The sequence below is a fragment of the Oncorhynchus mykiss genome, chromosome 9, assembly GCF_013265735.2.
Source record: "Oncorhynchus mykiss isolate Arlee chromosome 9, USDA_OmykA_1.1, whole genome shotgun sequence".
NCBI classification, from domain to species: Eukaryota; Metazoa; Chordata; class Actinopteri; order Salmoniformes; family Salmonidae; genus Oncorhynchus; species Oncorhynchus mykiss.
In genome coordinates, this window is record NC_048573.1 from 20,185,328 (window position 1) to 20,206,987 (window position 21,660).

General features: G+C 43.3%; 1 protein-coding gene across 2 annotated transcripts in view; it reads left to right on the forward strand.

Moving 5' to 3' along the window:
* Window positions 1-1,399: 1,399 nt before the first annotated feature.
* Window positions 1,400-21,660, forward strand: part of LOC110531712 (netrin-1) — a 24,512-nt gene continuing 4,251 nt past the window's right edge. The window contains exons 1-4 of one of the 2 annotated variants that reach the window (XM_036987537.1): window positions 1,400-1,849; window positions 12,763-14,240; window positions 14,398-14,586; window positions 17,341-17,490. In XM_036987537.1, the coding sequence (XP_036843432.1) occupies window positions 12,773-14,240; window positions 14,398-14,586; window positions 17,341-17,490 (1,807 nt within the window). In that variant the 5' untranslated portion in view covers window positions 1,400-1,849; window positions 12,763-12,772. Of the gene's footprint in view, window positions 1,850-4,502; window positions 4,575-12,762; window positions 14,241-14,397; window positions 14,587-17,340; window positions 17,491-21,660 lie in introns of those variants that run through there. The other variant, XM_036987538.1, reaches the window with a different exon arrangement.

A 21,660-nucleotide genomic window follows, 5' to 3' on the forward strand; every position in this document is an offset into this window, starting at 1 on the left:
CACGTTTTTGTTCTACAATTCAAATACATGATTGAAATACTGCTGGGCTGTAACAAAAGCCTGCATACACTGTACTGTAACTCTCCAATACTCTCCAATGCTTTTTTTTGTACTGTGGTGAAGTTGCTTGCAAGAAAATGTCACCAAATCACCTTAGTTTTATTACTGTCCCTCGTGTGTTTTTGTCTATTCCAGGACACAGTGTCTATGCAGCACCAGAGTTCTCCTCTGGGGAGACTACTGTCGTCTCCAGTGGGTAGGTGATCCTCACTGCCCCCAGACAGTACGAGCTCTGGTGGCCGGGCCAGTAGGGTCATTGGGTCCTGTGTCCATATGGGAGCAACCCGGGGAGGAAGGTGACATGAGGAGGCTGCCAGGGTTGTGCTCTTCCTCCCCAGTTCCTGGTTCTCTCTGCTGTGGCATCATGGGACAGTCAGTATCTGCAGGTATAATTGTGTCATCTACTGGCAAGCTGGCCACAACATGAAGGTTCAGGAAACCAATAAAGGAGAATCACCTGCAGACAAAGGCCTTGAATAAAAATGACTCTGTCCACAGTTGGGCTCTTGAAGCTTGTGTATGACTATTATCAGTGTTTGTGGTATGATGTCAAAACACTTTAAATGTGAAGTTTTCACAGGCAGCAAACCCCTGGAAATGGAGGTACATTTATTGTGAAATCTGTTCTGATTCTGTCAAGAACGATCATCATGTTTACTCTTATGATGAGGGGAAAGTCTGGCAAATATCACTGCCTCGTCTTGTTTAGCCTGCCGTTTTATTAGTTACATCAATCTACGTCTTGCTGCAGGGTGCAGATTTTGGCAGGACACCTGCTATTCTACCCTCTGACAGTATGACACACACACCTAATACAGATTTACTTTTTTTTTATTATCTTTATTGCTTTATACCTTCTTTGTCTTTACAGCTTCTGTCCCATTGACTTGCATTGCTTTATTAACCCAGCCGTCAAATAGAAGCAATGTTCCTCCTCAACCTAACTGGGAGCTCAACTGTATAGTGTCTCAAAACTGTATAGTGTCACTATACAAAACTGTATAGTGTGGTAGGTTACAGTATGTAAACTCTGCCAAAATGTAATGGTGATGCACAATTGTACCATTTCTCCCCTCAATGTATTTGATTGCTCTTGTCACCCTTCCAAGGATAGCATTTCTAAATGACTCCGAGTAACTACTTGAACACATACATACACACACACACACACACCTGGGGAAACATTCCTCAAGAGAAGTCATCAATCAGTTTTATGGGGTTTCTCTGGGAAAGTTTCCTCCTCCTCTCTCAGTCACTCGCTTCTCCCTCCATCCCCCATCATCTATCCATTCTCTTTCTTTTATTTCCTGCTTTCCATCTGTGTCTGCTTTAGTTCATCTGCTACGTTAGTGCTTACTCACTATACTGCACGTGAGAGCTATCCCCTTCTAGCCTATGTGGTTCAACGACTTTTTTTTCCATTTGACGTTTGGAAAACGAGAACAAATATTGCGACAGGAGATTGAAGTCTACAAAAGCAATGATGAACTTCTAGGTAATTGGGCCCACTTTGTCTTAATTATCTATCTGCAAATTGTCCGCCAGACTGACTCGCCCTGCACTGTAGTAGGGCACTGTGCAGATGTGAGTTGGAGTTGAGAGAAGCAGCGGGGTCTTGACGTCAGGACAGGACGCCCCCTTACTGAGGCGGGCTGCAGCGAGTTGAATCCCCACTCCATATGCACAGCACAGGGCGGCCGGATAACTGTACACTTGTTGCGCCCCTATATTGATTAAGACCGCATGAGCCGTCACGAGCGAAGGGAGATCAAACATTGAGACGCACATGGTGAGTGTTCTCATATTAGACATTTTTATGTGTAGCCTATATTTCTTTATTCGCTGTGGTTTCTTTCTCACGGAGGTTCGTAGACCTGTTTTAAATTTAGAATGGAAGGACTAGGCATTGACAAGTTGATCATTTGGACCCGGTGAGAGTGCCAAAGTTCGCGCTATAAGTACTGTATACGCAGTCACTTACTCTCCATGGGTAGGCTATAACCCATTGCAGGCTTTATGTATCCAAATGATGATTTACACTTTATTTTATTGAAGATTGATTTGATATAAACCTGTTGTCTTCATGGGAATATAGGCATATCTGAGCATAATATAGTATTATTGCTAAATATATGAAATAATTTAGCCTGAGACCATTTTCATTGGATTATTGTTTTATGACGGTAGACTAGGGTTTATTTAATATCTTAATGTCCTAACCTAAGGTAATAATTATTCTTGTGTGATTATGTTAATTAAATATTTGAAATCTAAAAAGCCTGTTGAGTTAGTTGGGAGAGTTTCATTGTCAAAACTAAGATTTTGGAAGTATTGAATTGAGAGTCATTTCAAGAGATGTCTCAATATTTTTAGGACTAGCTGATATACAGTATAAGCCATAACAGTATAAGTCATGAAGGGGATGTTTGCAAATGTATTAATACGTTCATCATCACAAATAAATTAAGGTTATTGTCAGAACTGTTATTCTGTTTCGGGCTCCCCTTTATTTAGGTTTAAATTAAATTGAATTGAATTATAATAATAATAATAATAACAATAATAAAAGACGAATCATTATTATTATATGACTAGGGCCTATCGTATTTCCCTCTAGAAAACAGCGATATGCCATTGGGCATATGTGTTTCTACAGGGACAACAGCCATGATAAATAGCTTAAACTTATTTCGAGAAAATAACGAAAATTGCGATTAAGTGTGTGATCAGAAAGATAATAACACTTAACTGCGTAGAATACAATATAGCCTTACATCAGGTTCTGTCTCTGCAAGATGAAGCAAATTGAGCATAATTACTGGAATGTGCAATTATAGACAATTTGGCGGCGCGCAGCAAGTGACCCTGGACGAAAACAATCGTACTACATTTGATAGACATTTGTGTTAAATGAACCAATCCAACTATTTTTCTTCAAAGGGTGTTTCATTTATTACATCCATTTTTCTAAACCGGATGCACCCCAGAGTAAAACTCGGGTTTCAATTGATTGAATTAAGATTGGGGAACATTTATATAGCCAACAGTAGGCTATTGCTCTTTTTCCTTAAATAATTTTCCTTAAATAATCTCTATTGACTAGGTTTATTATTCAATTATCATTCAATTTATTGATATAATAATAACAATAACAATAATTATACTACTAATAATAGGCTTAACAATTCGTGATTTATTGGTCAAAAAAGGCTATTAAGTTATATTTTCTAATGAGAAAAACGGTAATGTAGCTTTTTGCCTGGTAATTCAAATTCCAAACGCATATTATTTTCTATCGAATTGTCTCCAACATGTTTCGTTTAACGAGTTCCAAGGTCAACACAGGCCCATACGCTGCATGTATCTGTAGAGATTTCACCTTCGCCTCTGTCGCCATGAAAAATGTTTCGAGGGAGATTTAATTAACAGAACACAAATAGTCTACAATATGTTCATCTATTATCTTGTCATAATCTTCGGTCAATTGAATTTATATCAAACGGGATTTTGTAGGCCTAATTCTTCTTCTGCATGCTTTAAATGGGATTTAATAGGCATGTTCTAAATCTAAGTCAATGGGTGGTCAAAATATATTTTTCGAGGATTCTTATTGTCGTTTCTCTGTGGCCTGCAATTAATTGTGAATACCACAATGACACGTCTTCCACTTAGTAAAATGGGCTTCACTTTCATTTTAATTTCGCCCGAGGTTGTTTTTGGCATTACTTGAAGATGAAATCACGAACCATGATTTCATGTCCATCTGTTTTTCAATATCGACATTGAGGCGAAACCTCCATGGATTTGCTTAGCACGTTGTCGACTTGTGTGATAGGTTATAAACTAGCCTGGGACAAGAACCAGAGCAAAATTGAGCGAAATAGCCTCGCTTCCTTTAGGGCACATATGTCAAACTCATTCCACAGAGGGCCGAGTGTCTGTGGGTTTTCGCTCCACCCGTGTACTCGATTGATGAATTAAGGTCACTAATTAGTAAGGAACTCCCCTCACCTGGTTGTCTAGGTCTTAATTTAAATGAAAAAACAAAAAACCCGCAGACACTCGACCCTCTGTAGAATGAGTTTGACACCTCTGATTTAGGGCAGGGATATCAAGCTCATTCCATGGAGGGCTTAGTGTCTGCTGTTTTGGTGTTTTTAGTTCCAATTAAGACCTTGAAAACCAGATGAGGGGAGTTCCTAATTAGTGACCTTACTTAATCAATCAAGTACAAGGGAGGAGAGAAAACTCACAGACACTCACTCGGCCCTCCGTGGAATGAGTTTGACATGTGCTTTAGGGCATACGTTCTCTTATTCGATCCCTGAAATATGTCCAAGCTGAGTTGTCTGGCCTGTTTTAAAAAGCTTTTCCCTTTATAAATCATCTTCGTGTCGTCCCTTTTCCTTTCTGGACTTCAGGCCGAGGGGCGCCCATAGCAGGCGCGTTGGAGGTGCGAACCTGAGGGACAGGGCCTGCTAAAGATACGTGCAGCAGCGGCGATAATCCATTTTGTGCGTGCTGTCAGTTGCACCTCCTCACCGCCCCACTAAAATTAGATTATTACACCTAAAACAGTGCTGCTGGAATCTGCTCCGTGTGGAATAACACCCTGTGTTGGAGCGGACAGGAATGCTGTTTGGGAATACAGGGAGAATACTGCGCATTTCTCTTCTCCTTGTCTCTATGCTGCGTTATGTTTCAGACGGGCTAAGGACAATTGGAAATTAACAAAGGTGTTACTAGTCAGATGTGATCGCGATAACATGCCCAAGCAGGTGTCCGGTTCAGTTCCACAGTGGAAGAGTGGTAGGTTCGTGTAATTGATCAGTGTGTATTTAGAGCTCATGAATGTATCGTACAGGCCTTAGCCCAGGGTGCATATTGTTATACAGTGGGGCAAAAAAGTATTTAGTCAGCCACCACTTGTGCAAGTTCTCCCACTTAAAAAGATGAGAGAGGCCTGTCATTTTCATCATAGGTACACTTCAACTATGACAGACAAAATGAGAAAAAAAATCCTGAAAATCCCATTGTAGTATTTTTAATGAATTTATTTGCAAATTATGGTGGAAAATAAGTATTTGGTCAATAACAAAAGTATATCTAAATACTTTGTTATATACCCTTTGTTGGTAATGACAGAGGTCAAACATTTTCTGTAAATCTTCACAAGGTTTTCACACACTGTTGCTGGTATTTTGGCCCATTCCTCCATGCAGATCTCCTCTAGAGCAGTGATGTTTTGGGGCTGTTGCTGGGCAACACAGACTTTCAACTCCCTCCAAAGATTTTCTATGGGGTTGAGATCTGGAGAGGCCACTCCAGAGATCTGGCTAGGCCACTCCAGGACCTTGAAATTATTAATACGAAGCCACTCCTTCGTTGCCTGGGCGGTGTGTTTGGGATCATTGTCATGCTGAAAGACCCAGCCACGTTTCATCTTCAATGCCCTTGCTGATGGAAGGAGGTTTTCACTCAAAATGTCACGATACATGGCCCCATTCATTCTTTCCTTTACACAGATCAGTCAACCTGGCCCCTTTGCAGAAAAACAGCCCCAAGCATGATGTTTCCACCCCCATGCTTCACAGTAGGTATGGTGTTCTTTGGATGCAACTCAGCATTCTTTGTCCTCCAAACACGACGAGTTGAGTTTTTACCAAAAAGTTCTATTTTGGTTTCATCTGACCATATGACATTCTCCCAATCTTCTTCTGGGTCATCCAAATGCTCTCTAGCAAACTTCAGACGGGCCTGGACAAGTACTGGCTTAAGCAGGGGGACACGTCTGGCACTGCAGGATTTTAGTCCCTGGCGGCGTAGTGTGTTACTGATGGTAGGCTTTGTTACTTTGGTCCCAGCTCTCTGCAGGTATTCACTAGGTCCCCCCGTGTGGTTCTGGGATTTTTGCTCACCGTTCTTGTGATCATTTTGACCCCACGGGGTGAGATCTTGCGTGGAGCCCCAGATCGAGGGAGATTATCAGTGGTCTTGTATGTCTTCCATTTCCTAATAATTGCTCCCACAGTTGATTTCTTCAAACCAAGCTGCTTACCTATTGCAGATTCAGTCTTCCCAGCCTGGTGCAGGTCTACAATTTTGTTTCTGGTGTCCTTTGACAGCTCTTTGGTCTTGGCCATAGTGGAGTTTGGAGTGTGACTGTTTGAGGTTGTGGACAGGTGTCTTTTATACTGATAACAAGTTCAAACAGGTGCCATTAATACAGGTAATGAGTGGAGGACAGAGGAGCCTCTTAAAGAAGAAGTTACAGGTCTGTGAGAGCCAGAAATCTTGCTTGTTTGTAGGTGACCAAATACTTATTTTCCACCATAATTTGCAAATAAATTCATAAAAAATCCTACAATGTGATTTTCTGGATTTTTTTTCTAATTTTGTCTGTCATAGTTGAAGTGTACCTATGATGAAAATTTACAGGCCTCTCTCATCTTTTTAAGTGGGAGAACTTGCACAATTGGTGGCTGACTAAATACTTTTTTGCCCCACTGTATGTTCTGGAAAGAAGTCATCCACTGTGGACCAGAGTTGTTTGAACATGATTTCTATCACTTCTTAGCCTGTTCTTTTCATTTCCTCACTCCTCGTGGTATTTTAATAAGCCACATCCTTTACCCTTAGCTATTTAGCCAGTTTAATATAAGTGCATCAGACAACCATATCAAATATTGCACAATAACGAATGAACAAAGCCTACTGTTTACAAAGCACACTGTCTCCTCTGCCTCCATCTTGCATGTTGTATTCAATGGTCGTGCTGAGGCTGTGGCTGGGCTGCGGAATAGCTGGGTAGTGCTCTACACTGCTGCCCATGACAAGGAATGTTAAAGTGTGTGAGACAGGCCAAATCCAGCTCATTTGCTCCAGATACACAGCCCCAAAAGACACAGATTTAGACCGCAGAGTGGAACGGAGGCAAGGGGAGCTGACAGATATCTTCCTTGCCCACAACTGCCCATGTCCCCTCTTAATGACATCATATTCTCAATTTATTAGCCCTTATTCCTTCACCCACAGTACACCACTTAGCCCTCTCCAAATCCCCCTCCTATCCCTCTGGCCCCGTATTCCCTTTAATATGTCAACGTCTTACTCTCGTATCCTCCACTTCTTCCCTACTTTTATCACCTTCTTACACGCTTCTAACCACCCTCTTACACCCATATAATGATATCCCTCTCTCAGTGCCCTTATGCTCTCTGTGTCTTAACCCAATTCTTTCACCCCCATTGCCACGCTCATAAGCCTCTCTTACAGCCTGGTATCCTATCTCATCTCTCCCTTAGTACCCCTAGTATAACTTCTTATTATCCAAGCCCTCAAAGCACAACCTCCCCACACGTTGACAGAACATACAGTAGCAAAGTATTTTAAACAATTGGTGGAAGTGACGGGATTTTACAGAGCAGACTGTTTGAACCCAAAGCGCTACTTTGAAACTCCTCACACCTTTGACCCTATGACAACTCATTGAACTCATAAGTATGAAGGAACGAACGATTATACAAAGTGTCTTAGAGCAGATTTCTACTGGAGGCTTACTGTGAGAACATGAGCAGAAGACTCTCCTGTTAGCTAACTCCCACCATGTTAGACTGTGCTGTAAACATGGCCCGGGTTGTCGTCAAGTATTTCTCCAGGCCTTCGCCAGCCGAGCACAGCTGAGCACACTGCCCGCCCCTGCTTTTAAAGACCATGCATACTGCCTCCCTCCAGAGACATCATTGACCTTACTTAAACACTATTCGCTTATGTAAGGTTTTTTGAAAAGTTACATCATCAAAAGCCTTGCTGACAAATCGTTTGGATACTTTAGTATATACAGTATATGATGTAAGCGTGAAATAGTATTCAATGTCAGTGATCGGTTCATGTTTACTCTGGAAAACCGGTAATTATGTGATTCTCCATGATAAGTTATTGTAATGGATATGCCTATTAATTGCCAATTAATGGCAATACTTGAGTAAATGAGGGATACAAACTATATTGAAAGGAGGGGCTTCAACGCAGGTGTGGTTCCTGAGTTAATTAAGCAATTAACATCCCATCATGCTTAGGATCATGTATAAAAGTGCTGGGCAGGCCATTATTTTGACTACCATGGCTATGCCGCCATAGAATGAAAATGACCCCATCCACAGGGCAATAGTGGTCACTGAATGGTGTCATGACCATGAAAGAAATACAATTGAAGTCGGAAGTTTACATATACTTAGGTTGGAGTCATTAAAACTCGTTTTTCAACCACTCCACAAATTTCTTGTTAACAAACTGTAGTCTTGGCAAGTCAGATAGGACATCTACTGTGCACGACACAAGTAATTTTTCCAACAATTGTTGACAGACAGATTATTTCACTAATAATTTGCTGTATCACAATTCCAGTGGGTCAGAAGTTTACATACACCAAGTTGACTGTGCCTTTAAACAGCTTGGAAAATTCCAGAAAGTGATGTCATTGCTTTAGAAGCTTCTAATAGGCTAATTGACATCATTTGAGTCAATAGGAGGTGTACCTGTGGATTTATTTCTAGGCCTACCTTCACACTCAGTGCCTCTTTGCTTGACATCATGGGAAAATCAAAAGAAATCAGCCAAGACCTCAGCAAAAAAATTGTAGACCACAAGTCTGATTCATCCTTGGGAGCAATTTCCAAACGCCTGAAGATACCACGTTCATCTGTACAAACAATAGTACGCAAGTATAAGCACCATGGGACCATGCAGCCGTCATACCTCTCAGGAAGGAGACGCATTCTTTCTCCTAGAGATGAACGTACTTTGGTGTGAAAAGTGAATATCAATCCCAGAACAACAGCAAAGGACCTTGTGAAGATGCTGGAGGAAACAGGTACAAAGTATCTATATCCACAGTAAAACGAGTCCTATATCGACATAACCTAAAAGGCCGCTCAGCAAGGAAGAAGCCACTGCTCCAAAACCGCCATAAAAAAGCCAGACTACGGTTTACAACTGCACATGGGGACAAAGATCATACTTTTTGGATAAGTGTCCTCTGGTCTGATGAAATAAAAATAGAACTGTTTGGCCATAATGACCATTGTTATGTTTGGAGGAAAAAGGGGGAGGCTTGCAAGCCGAAGAACACCATCCCAACCGTGAAGCACAGGGGGTGGCAGCATCATGTTGTGGGGGTGCTTTGCTGCAAGTGGGACTGGTGCACTTCACAAAATAGATGGCATCATGAGGACTGGAAATTATGTGGATATAATGAAGCAACATCTCAAGACATCAATCAGGAAGTTAAAGCTTGGTCGCAAATGGGTCTTCCAAATGGACAATGACCCCAAGCAAACTTCCACAATGGTGTCAAAATGGCTTAAGGACAACAAAGTCAAGGTATTGGAGTGGCCATCACAAAGCCCTGACAACAATCTTATATAAAATTTGTGGGCAGAACTGAAAAAGTGTGTGTGAGCAAGGAGGCCTTACAAACCTGACTCAGTTGCACCAGCTCTGTCAGGAGGAATGGGCCAAAATTCACCCAACTTATTGTGGGAAGCTTGTGGAAGGCTACCCGAAATGTTTGACCCAAGTTAAACAATTTAAAGGTAATGGTACCAAATACTGATTGAGAGTATGTAAACTTTTGACCCACTGGAAATGTGATGAAATAAATCAATCATTGTCTCTATTAATATTCTGACATTTCACATTCTTATAATAAAGTGGTAATCTTAACTGACCGAAGACAGGGAATTTTTAGTTGGATTAAATGTCAGAAATGGTGAAAAACTGAGATTAAATGTGTTTGACTAAGGTGTATGTAAACTTCCGACTTCAACTGTGTAAACCATATGCAATGGCCGTCTTAGTCACCAAATCTCAACTCAGTTGAACACTTATTGGAGATTCTGGAACTGCGCTTAAGACAGCGTTTTCCATCAACAAAACAACAAATTATGGATTTTTTTGTGGAAGAATGGTGTCTCATCCTTCCAATAGAATTCCACTTCCAGACACTTGTAGAATCTCTGCCAAAATACATTGAAGCTGTTCTGGCCCGTGGTGCCCCAACGCCCCATTAAGACACTTTATGATGGTGTTTCCTTTATTTTGTCAGTTACTTCTATGTTGTACAATATTTGGGATATGAATGTTTTTCCTGTCTTCTTCTCGTCTTTAAAGCTCTATTAAAGAGGAATGCCACTCATCCACCGTGTTCTTCCGACATGCTGGGTGTGTGAATTTATGGAAAGTGACTGAGAAAAAACATTGAAACAATATCTGGTGGCTGGGTTACATTCCAGGTGCCAGACTGGCGATCTGGTATCGGAGCGGAGAAGGATGAGGGGGGTAAGGGTCTGGATTTGGCCTGGGGGCACAGAGAATGGTGAGGGGTACTTTAAAGAGCCCTGTGCTGAGTGCTCCTCTCTGAAAAGCTTCCCTCCATCATGTTGTTTGTTATGGAGGCTATGCTTAATTAGTGGTAATGTTACCTAGAAAGACGAGTGCAAATAACGTCATGGGGAATAGTAAACAATCCCCTCGCCTCTGTATCCTAACCCCCCTTAACCCCTTACGCCCCTACCCACCAACAGCATCTTGTCTGAATTTCTCAGACATTCCCCCATCACCACAACCCCTTTTAAAGAATCATTCCATGAATTCCCCTAACCCACCACCCCACCACCACCTTTACCTCCTTATACCATCTCTTCCCCTGATTATACTGTACCAGACATCCCCACTCCCCATCTCGCCTCCCATTTCTCCCCTCGAGCGAAACCCTCCACCCTGACGCCAATATGAAACCCGAGACCTAATTAATCAGTCGATCAATTAATGAGGCTCAGTTTTTAGCGGGCTGTTCGGGTTCCCAACGGAGCATGTTGCAACACGTGTGGAATGCTCAAGGGGTGCACACCGGACCCCAGGAATGCGTCAGAGCAGGACAGGGGCTGCAGTCGGACCACTCGTCACCTCAGCCGCCGGTCGTGGCGTTTCCAACGACACCCCAAAACATAGCCGCCCGATATACCTGACAAGCCTCATCCTCCACCCGATCCCACCGAGCCAGGTTGGGACAGTCTGGTTTTTGGGGGGCTCGCAGGGAATCATAACACGTTTTGGGGGGTGACTTGAGTAATAACTTCCGTTGTAAACCCCCCCCCCCCCCCCCCCCCCCCCGGAGCCACTTATAGTGCTGTAGTCCTAAGAGAAGCCTCAAGTTTCGGGCTGTGGTATAATTGAGTGTGATGACTAGCCCTGGGTGACTCCCAACCATTTTTTCTATCCTCTATCCTCTCCTATGGGGTTGGTTTATACAGCCCCACTGACGGCACTGTTAGTGTCAAACGCTTGTTAGGACATCGTCAATCACTGCGTCTTGATTGACGATGTCCTAACAAGTGTTTGACACTAATATATATATATATGAGAGAGATAATGCAGTGCCAGTAGAGAGGGAATGAGTAAAAGGGGAGGAGGGAAAGAGCGAGACAGACCCACTGCATAGCAGAGATACATTTACAGAGAAATAGAGGAGGGCCTGGAGAAGAGATGGATCCTAACAATCTGTGTCTTTGTAAATTGCTTGGTGTGAAGTGTTGGGTAGGAGTCTTGTTTGCTTGCCCCCAGCCTATCCGTCTGTCTATAAAACCGCAAAGTTTGTTGTAGATCATGTTGGCAGGAAAAGTAGACGCATTGTTCGCCCATGTCTGCAGGCACAAATGAAGTAACCTTCTCTGGTATCACTATCAATTCCTGGCCGACAAATACATTTAACACATCACCAGCCGTTTTAGGAGGGAAGGGAATCTGTTCACACTAAGGACGTACACAAGTCTGTGTTTGTCTTCTCACAGGAAGTGACTGTACAGGGGTTGAAGCTGAACACACATTTCTCGCGTTCTCTTCTATAAATCTTTCCCTCCATCTTCCACGCTAAGCTCTATCTCTCCTTCCTTCCCCTCTCTTTGTCTTTCTTTCTCACACCCTCTCTCTCTCTCTCTCTCTCTCTCCTTCCATTTCCCTCCACACTTTGGGCTCTCCAAAACTCGGGTTCCTGCCCATGTGCGTTGAGTGGAGTGGAGTGGAGCAGAGCGACGGGAGAAGGATTTAAAAGGAGGACCATAAAGATGATGGATGCTGCCCAGCTTGTGTTTTCAGACCCAGCTGTTTTTTGTCATCCCGTACAGACCCGCTGGTTTTCTGTATGCTTTCATCCATCTCATCCACACATTCATCCACTCTTTATACGCTCTCCTCCATCCACTCATCCACTCTGCATACGCTCTTTACTTTGTACACGCTTTTATCCATACACTTAAGCACGACTTATGGGCTGGGTTTCTATACACTCTCATCCATACACTCATCCACTCGGTATATGCTTTCATCCTTACACTCATCCGCTCTTCATGGGCCAAGATAATGGGTTTTTAAAGGCTGTTTTTGGGTAGAGAAATAGGCCTGTTTAAGGGTGGAGGTAGATTTGGTTGGATTGTATGAGGGATACAAGGGATGTTAAAATGTTCATGGTGGTGCTGCGAGCTGGTGTGTTTTCAATAAAGGCACCGGTGGTCTCTCTACCTCAGACGGCCCCTCCCTTTGGCTCCAACCGCAAGTCACATAAATTCATCAATATGTTTTCCTTTTATGATTTCGCCCTGTCACTTTATCCCCTAAAATCGTTAATTTTTGTATTTTCTCCCACAGGCTCGATGACATGATGTTCCTGCCTTTCTCCCCTCTCCCCTCCTTGGCCCTCCCTTTTCTCCTACTTTTCCTCACTTTCCTCCCTCCTTCCCTACTTTCCCCTTCCCTCTCTCACTCCCCTCTGAGCTGGACCTCACCCCATGACCCCTGCTACCACTTGGATGGGCGTCCGCGACACTGCCTGTCGGAATTCATCAATGCCGCTCACGGTGTCCCTGTCAGTACCGCCCACTCCCTCCGAGGACCCCCCGACCAGAAAGCTGTTAACGTCAGCTCCCTCACGGACCTCCACAACCCCCACAACTTGACCTGCTGGACGGCCCAGCCCGGAGGCCTCGACGGCGGGGACTGGGTCCTCACCCTTCCCCTGGGCCGACGCTTCGAGGTCACCTACATCAGCCTGCAGTTTTGCCAGCAGGGGGAGCCGTCAGACCCCGTCTCCTTATCCGTGCTCAAGTCCATGGACCACGGGCGCACCTGGAGGCCCATGCAGCACTACTCCAGCGACTGCCCCGGGAAGTTTGGGCTCCAGGCCCAGACGGTGGCCCAGACCAGGCACCAGGAGACGGAGCCTCTGTGCTCAGACCCCCGGCCCCTGCAGAGGCACCGGGGAGGCATGTTGCTGGCCTTCTCCACCCTAGATGGAAGACCCTCCTCTCCTGACTTTGACTACAGCCCCACCCTGCAGGACTGGGTGACGGCCACGGACATACGGTTAGTGTTCCACGAGGTGACCCAGTCCCAGCAGACCGAGGTGAGGAGTTCGGAGGGGAAAAGGGGTGAGGTCGGTTGGGGGGAGGGAGCGGGTGGGGGTGTTCTGAGGTGGAGGGCAGGGTCAAAGTACGAGGCTGTGGTGGGACAGGTGGATAAGGTGAATGGGGACAACAATAAATGGGGGTTTGTGGAGAAGGAGAAAAAAAAGACAGAAAAACGAATGAGGAACGGAGGAGGATACAACAAAGGGTCGGGGGATCGGGGAGAGGACAGACACAACGTGACCCGGAAGGAGTCAGAAGGAGACACTATGGAAATAGACATCTCCAAAAGAGGAAACGGAAAAGGAAAAGGGCATGGCCGCGAGAGGGAGAGGGGCCACCATTGGAGTCCATGTCAGGAAGGCAGCATCTGTGGTTGGACAATCGACAGCAAGCAGGGGAGAATCTACAAAGGGCGGGAACTTCGGAGGAGGAGGAACAACCAGCAGAAAGTGAGAGCGAATCGGAATCTTGAGCTGGCTCCTCCCTCTCCATTGATCTCCACCCCCCCTGTCCGGCCCGCCCTGGCCCTCTCCGACCTGCAGGTGGGTGGCAGGTGTAAGTGTAATGGACATGCCTCTCGGTGTCGTCGTGATGATGCGGGCCGGGCGGTGTGTGTGTGTGAGCACCACACAGCAGGGACGGACTGCGATGTTTGTGAGGACTTCTACTACGACAGGCCCTGGCAACGAGCCACGCCCAGTCAGCCACAACCGTGCGTCTGTGAGTCACACCCCCCACTACTGTGTCTGTGTGTGCGTGTGTGTATGTATGTGTGTGCAAATTGGATCATGGATGTAAACTTTACTGCCTTTATTTAAATGAATTCCCTCCCTCCCTCCCTCCCTCCCTCCCTCCCTCCCTCCCTCCCTGCCTCCAGCGTGTGAGTGTAACAGCCACTCCTCTAAGTGTCGGTTCAGCATGGAGGTGTTCCAGCAGTCGGGCCGGCGCAGCGGGGGAGTATGTCTGAAGTGTCGCCATCACACAGCGGGGCGCCACTGCCAGTACTGCCAGAACGGATACACCCGAGACCACAGCAAGCCCCCCACCCATCGCAAGACCTGCCAACGTCAGTCAGAGAGACGGAGGGAGAGAGTGTGTGTGTGTTTATGTGTGTGCGTGTGCGTGCACATTAAAGCGGTTGTGCCTGTATTAAGTCGCACAGACCAGCTGTGTATCTTATCCATGCAGAGATCAGTGTGTGTCCAAGTGTGTGTGCATCTGCATCTGTTAGGATATCTGTTTCTCTTTGTGCATCTGCTAGTCTACAAGGTATGCCTACATGTGTCTGGGTTCCAGCCTCCTCCACAGTGTTTATGAGGTAGTTACATTGTGACAGAGGACAGTTATTTCTGTATGCTAGTCGACTGGATTTAGTGTGCATGTTGTTACCACTGGCTGGAATCCACCCTGACATTTGACCTTTGACTGGTCACATGTTCTAAGTGACTGTGACACTCTGGCATGCTTTTGGGGCGGTTGACCGAAGTCCTAATATAACCACTTTTAATGGAGTGAGGTCATGCACATGACACATGCAGGTGCGTGTGTGTGTGATTGAGTGTGTGTGCCGTGCAAGTGCAAGGGGGTTGCAGTTATAGCAATATTGGAGAAATGTAACTAGATTAGAATGAGATATTTTAGCCTTGGTGCCAGTCCCTTTCAGCTTTTCATTTTTTAAATATTTTTGTTGTTGTTGTTTTAGTATATATATTTTTGTTGTTGTTGTTTTAGTATATATATTTTTGTTGTTGTTGTTTTAGTATATATATTTTTAATGTAAGTATATATAGTCTCTTTCAGCTCTTGCTAACTCCTTATGGAATTGTCATGTCACATTTGACTTGAGTAACAAGGAGTTGGCAAGAGAGCAGCAACAGACTAGCACCCAGGCCATAAATACACTCCCCTCCGTGTGTACGTGGACAGTGCAGCCAGCATTTCAAATGTGTCCCTATACTCCAGCATTTTGGATTTGAGATCAAATGTTTTATATTGGCGACATTTTATTTTATTTGAGGGTATTTTCATACATATCAGTTTTACAGTTTAGAAATGAACAACCTTTATGTTTCTGGTTCCCCCATTTGAAGATGTCAAAAGTATTTGGACAAATTTCACTTATAGTGCATCAAAAGTGTAACATTTAGTCCCATATTCCTTTCATACAGTGACAACATCAAGCTTGTGACTTTACAAATGTGTTGGATTCATTCACAGCTTGTTTTGGTTGTTTCAGATTGTCTTTTGCCCAACAGGAACTGAATGGTGAATAAAGTAGTGTGTTCTTTTGGGGATCCCTTTTATTGTAAGTAAGAAAAGAAGACAATTCTGAACTGGTCTACATTAATGTAGGTAGCATCCACAGATGATCATGCATAATCATTACAGATAATCATGAATGAATTGATGAATTGTGAATGATAAAACATTTGAAAGCTACAGAGAGCCAAAGATCACCCCCCCCCCCCCAAAACAAATGCTAATCTCCACCGGTAATGGTGAGAGGTTAGCGTGTTTGGTTGTAGCCTCTGTAACTTTCTCACGCATCATTCATTCATTCACGATTCATTCACGGTTTTTCTTAACCATGGCATCATCAGGATTCATTTAGAAGTGTTACGAAAAATCATATCTTATTCCAATCATTATTCACCATTCGGTTACTTTTTGGCAAAACATACTTAAATACCATCTAAGTGAATCTTGTCTAAATACTTATGACATCTTCAAATGGGGGGACTAGATAAAGTGCTTTCATTTCTAAACGATAAAGCATATGTACAGGTGAAAGCTATGATTCATTATTGATTTCACTTGTTAAATCCACTTCAATCAGTGGAGATGAAGGGGAGGAGACGGGTTAAAGAAGGATTTTTAAGCCTTGAGACAATTGGGACATGGATTGTATATGTTTGCCATTCAGAGGGTGAATGGACAAGACAAAAGATTTAACTGCCTTTGAACAGGGAATGGTAGTAGGTGCCAGGCGCACTGGTTTGTATCAAGAACTGCAACGCTGCTGGGTTTTTCCCGCTCAGCAGTTTCCCGTGTGCATCAAGAATGGTCCAGCAGCCAAAGGACATCAAGCCAACTTGACACAACTGTGGGAAGCATTGGAGTCAACCTGGGCCAACAGGCCCCAACAAATTGAGGCTGTTCTGAGGGAAGGTGTTCTGAATGTTTTGTACACTCAGTGTATTTGTAGGCCATAGATATGTAACTTATGGAAGTTACATTAGTGCTATTTATGTGTCATAATATTATGTGATTTAATCACCAATGATAGATAAACGAACCATGTTTATTTGATCAATGTTCCGGCCAAGTCAACCTTTTTCCGAGCCTTAGTGACCTGCCCTTAGAGCTAATTACTTAAAGGTGTTTGAAGTATCTGTAAGGGTTTGTTTAGACTACATTACTGGAGGAAAAACAGACCTACTAGAGAATAGCTTCCTCTTTCTATCTGTGCCCTTTCGATGACCCCAACTCTACCTTTCTCCCTCCTTCCTTCTAAACTGCTATATCATTCATCCTTTTACATCCTATTTCCATGTTTGCTGTGTCCATGTATCATTATTTTCACTCCTATCTACCATTCCTTTTTCTGTCGTCTTTAATCTGTCTTCCCTCCATCGTTCCCTCTCTCTGTGTTTGTCGTCTCTCTCTCCCTCGCTTCTTTTCTTCTCTCTCTCTCTTTCCCTCTTGTACATTCATAGAAGCTTTATTAGGAGCAATCAAAGGTTATTAATACAATGCTCTTTACTATGTGACGTTAACCTTCTCTCTCCTCCCATCCCTCCATCTTCTCCTGCTCTCTCAGCGTGTCAGTGTCACCCTATGGGTGCTGTGGGGCTCTGGTGTAACCAGACATCGGGACAGTGTCTGTGTCGGGATGGCGTGATGGGACTGAGATGCAACCGCTGCGCCCCTGGTTACAAACAGGGGCACTCCCCACTCCGCCCCTGCGTCCGTAAGTCTACTTTACCTAACTACTCTGTCTGGAAACCGTCCTCCATGTTGGAGCCAAACTTCTAATGACAATAACATTCTCATGGGGATTTTTGAAAGAATGTGATTGTCCTGGAGCTTTGGAACCAAAATGGTACCCGTGCTATTACATGGTTGTCAGTTTATGTGGACTGGCCAACTAAGCCCAACTACAGAGTTTCATTGTCAGTGGAGTCATACTCCCGTGCAGGGGCTGTGGCAGTCACAAAATTTTGTCAGCCGGTGATTGTCAAGCAAATAACTGTTGGTCTCACGGTAATTGACCGTTAATTATCATAAACACATTTAGTATCTCCTGGCTTCCTCACATAACCACTGATAACCACCACAAGCCACTGATGCAGACCTTTGGGACATCTACATTTTAGTCTAATAAATCCATAATCCACCTCCCCAATAAATCAATGATTTATTTTAGACAGTTCTAAAGAAACATGATATGAAGAAAATGCAGTCTATTTCAGAAGAACAGAATAGCATACTCTGAGTTGTCCTTATGTTAGGTCCTGATCTGGGCTACATTAGTTCATTTAGAAAACAAGATCTGGTTAGAAATTCCATGCTATTATTTAATATTATTTTATAGTATGAAAAATACAATTGAACAAAGCTGAATAAAATACAAAGGATATTTTCTCCAAACGATTTGAGGGAGTGCTATTCTGTGTTGAGTGGTTAATAAAGAAATAGATACTCCGATGTGCTTAATTTAGAGTTATTAATGTAACTTAAATAACTCTACAAATGTTGGGCTATATGTTTTTATTTTTAATACATTGTGAGGCTGCATGATGTGACTCTAATGATGATTTGAAAAAAGTTGCTTGAAAGGCATGACCTCTGCTTTGTTTATTGTGTAGGCTGTACACACTTCATCAGTCTCTCATTCACAATTTGAATGAATTTCCCAGTGGGATTCCCTTTCTGTGGCAGTAATGCACCTTTAAAAAAATCAATGCCAGACTTCCCGAGTGGCACAGAGGTCTAAGGCACTACATCGCATTGTTGCGGAGTCACTACAGCCTTGAGTTCGATCCCAGGCTGTGTCATTACCGGCCATGACCGGAAGTCCCATAGGGCGGCACACAATTGGCCTAGCGTTGTCCGGGTTAGGGGAGGGTTTGACCGGGGGAGCTTTACTTGGCTCATCGCGCTCTAGCGACTCCTTGTGATGGGCCGGGCACCTGCAAGCTGATTTCGGTTGTCAGTTGAATAGTGTTTCCTCCGACACATTGGTGTGGGTGGCTTACAGGTTAAGTAAGTGGGTGTTAAGAAGTGCGGTTTGGCGGGTCATGTTTCGGTGGACGCATGACTTGACCTTTGCCTCCCCCGAGCCCATTGGGGAGTTGCAGCGATGAGACAAGATTGTAATCACGAAAAAGAGGGATTAAAAAATACCATAAATATATTCCTTTTGCAGCCAGTGGCCGTTGTTCCCTTCTCCCTGAGTGCTGCATGCTCCGAAGCACCTCTCACTCACATGGCTCTCCATCACGTGATCAGGTCTTTCTCACAGGCTACAAGTGAAGACAGACACTTCCGGGATGCAAATGCGGGCGTACTTATCCAATTCCGAAGTGTATATTGAAGGTATTGGAAGAACTGTCCACATTTACTTTTTGTCAGACAACAAGAGGAGTAGGCCTAACAAACATAAAAAGCAATTACCAATGTCTATCTATTATTCCACATATTAAAAAAGCTGAGCTATTCTATACTGTGCGAGAAATAAATATTCCAAACATATTCTGGGACAGTTGTGGGATGCAATAGATCCCAAATTAATACAAAAACTAGCATCAAAATAAGTTTTTACGCAATGAGGCTGATACAACAGATCAGAACTTTTATCTTAAAATGTAATAAACTATTAGGCTATTTCTTCACATTAAAAGCGTAGCAATGGTACACGGCAGTAGGCCGTGTGAAGGAAAACACCATTATAAAAAGTGACCGCAAATGTTATTATGATTGTAATGCTTTCATTATAAAGGTGCATTTTATGGTGAAAATGATCTTTCCCAAACTTGAAACTCACGCGCTGCGTATGTATTCCAGTTAGGCTCTACACCCCTTGTAAAGCCAATTAATGTGCTTCATTTTAAAAGTTATTTGGCCACTTTAGTTGTGATTACAAACCTTATCAAAACATATAGGCCTATGGGCTAGGCTACATGAGGTGCGTGACTGATTAGAAAAAGGAGCAAAAAAAGGCATTGTTTCTTGCCTTATGCTGGGCATCATTCACAAGTGATAGGCTAATATTGTCACCCATCAGAATATTCTTGATTTAATCTTGTCTTTACATATACTGAATAATATATGTGTGAAATGTATTTGGATTTTTAAATGGCCATTATCATGCACCTGGCTCAAAAAAAATACATGTCATCTATGCACTTAAATAGCGAATGGAGGACGCTTTTCCCGTGGTTCATTTTCATGCCAGCCAGGTAGGCTATACTCCTGTTGTAAAGAGAAGAAATGTGCTTAATATTAGGAAAGTTGAGAAATGAATACAGTAGGCCCAGCCTATGGAAAACTGATAGGATCCTCCTCTTTTTAATAGAGGCCATCAAAACCCTGTTTTCTCTCGCAATTACATATCCTATAGAAATGTTGCGCAACATGAGCTCATGGTCTCTCATGATGTGTTTTATTAGATTTTCAATTGCATTTGCATTGATGTCTGAGTGATTAGAGGGATAATAGAGTGCTGAGTAACAAGCAGTTTGGTAGGCTACTAATGACCATCAGCAGCATCAGAGCTTGGAGAAGCCTAATTACCGTGACTAAACAGTAATATGGTCACCGCAACAGCTCTAGGTCCCCTCGATTTTTAAAAACAGGTTTTAAATGCTAATTTCTAGGGAATTCTGAGAAAAGGATACAGACAATCTTAGCTTACAATTGGGCAAATGTACAAGGCTAAGGGGACCTTGCAGAGGGGCATTTACTCTGGTACAGTCTAATCAGTCTTAGGTATTTAATTTTATTTTATTAGGGCCATTCATTCTGTACTGAATACCTGTGACTGTTAAGTGGATATATTCAATTAAACTGCCGTTTTGTACTCTATTACACTATTATAGATCATAAGTCTATGAACTTATTGTTTATTAACGATGAAATTATGAAAAACATGAATAACATTGACCACTAGAGGGCGATTGGGTCATTTGACTGCAGGAAAGGGCTACTGACATCTAATCTGAAATCACTCAAATTCACCAGCTAGTTTTCCAGGGGTGGTGTACGGGCAGTTGCCAATAACTTTTTTTTATCTTCTTGACTGGTGGCGCATCCATTGCTAACTTGCTGACCCTACGAGGAAGACTAAGACAGTGATTGTGCAAGTAGTTCTGTAGCTAGCAAGTATTCTTGGCTTCAGAACATACAGTATCAGTTTTTCACACAGCCAAAACTACCCAGCATTAGCTAGTTAGATAAAACCTGACAAAGCTAAAAATGACTAAACTGTAAATGTAACGCTAACTAGGTACAACCAGGAGAAAGCTTATAGTTGCTCATGTTCGTTCTAACATATCCACGTTTATTCACATTCATACAATTTTTACTTTAAACTTACTTTGCTGTTGCCAACAACAATTGCTTTACCCGGTGCGGTGGGTAGGGATGGTAGTGTTCTCTCACCACACACTGCCACACTGTTATTAACAACTGATAGTGAGGTGGAAGTAACTCACATTCTAGCATTGAAATAGAAGTACCTCCGAATAAAAGTCCCTAAACTAATATGACGACTCGTTTTTCAAAATAAAAGTCTAGCAAAATGTATAAAAATATTATTTGTTTTGGGGGGAGGGCAATTTTACCTGCTTCTAACATTGGGAGGACATTTCCCCCCTGTCCCACACCCTTATTCCTGTGGGGTTTTGGTTTCCAATAGCTAACTAATCTCATTGTAAGTTGTGATGTGACTAACTCAATGACCCTTTATCTCCCCTTCTCCCCCCTCCTCCCCCCTCTCTCTCTCAACCTTGTTTGTTCTTGACCTAATTGAATTAATCTAAGCCTTTATCAAATCGTAGCTCAGCACAAAACGGGCCGCCCTCGGCTATCAAATATCTGTACTCTCTCCTCTAATTTCCAACAATGTTAGTTTTACTGT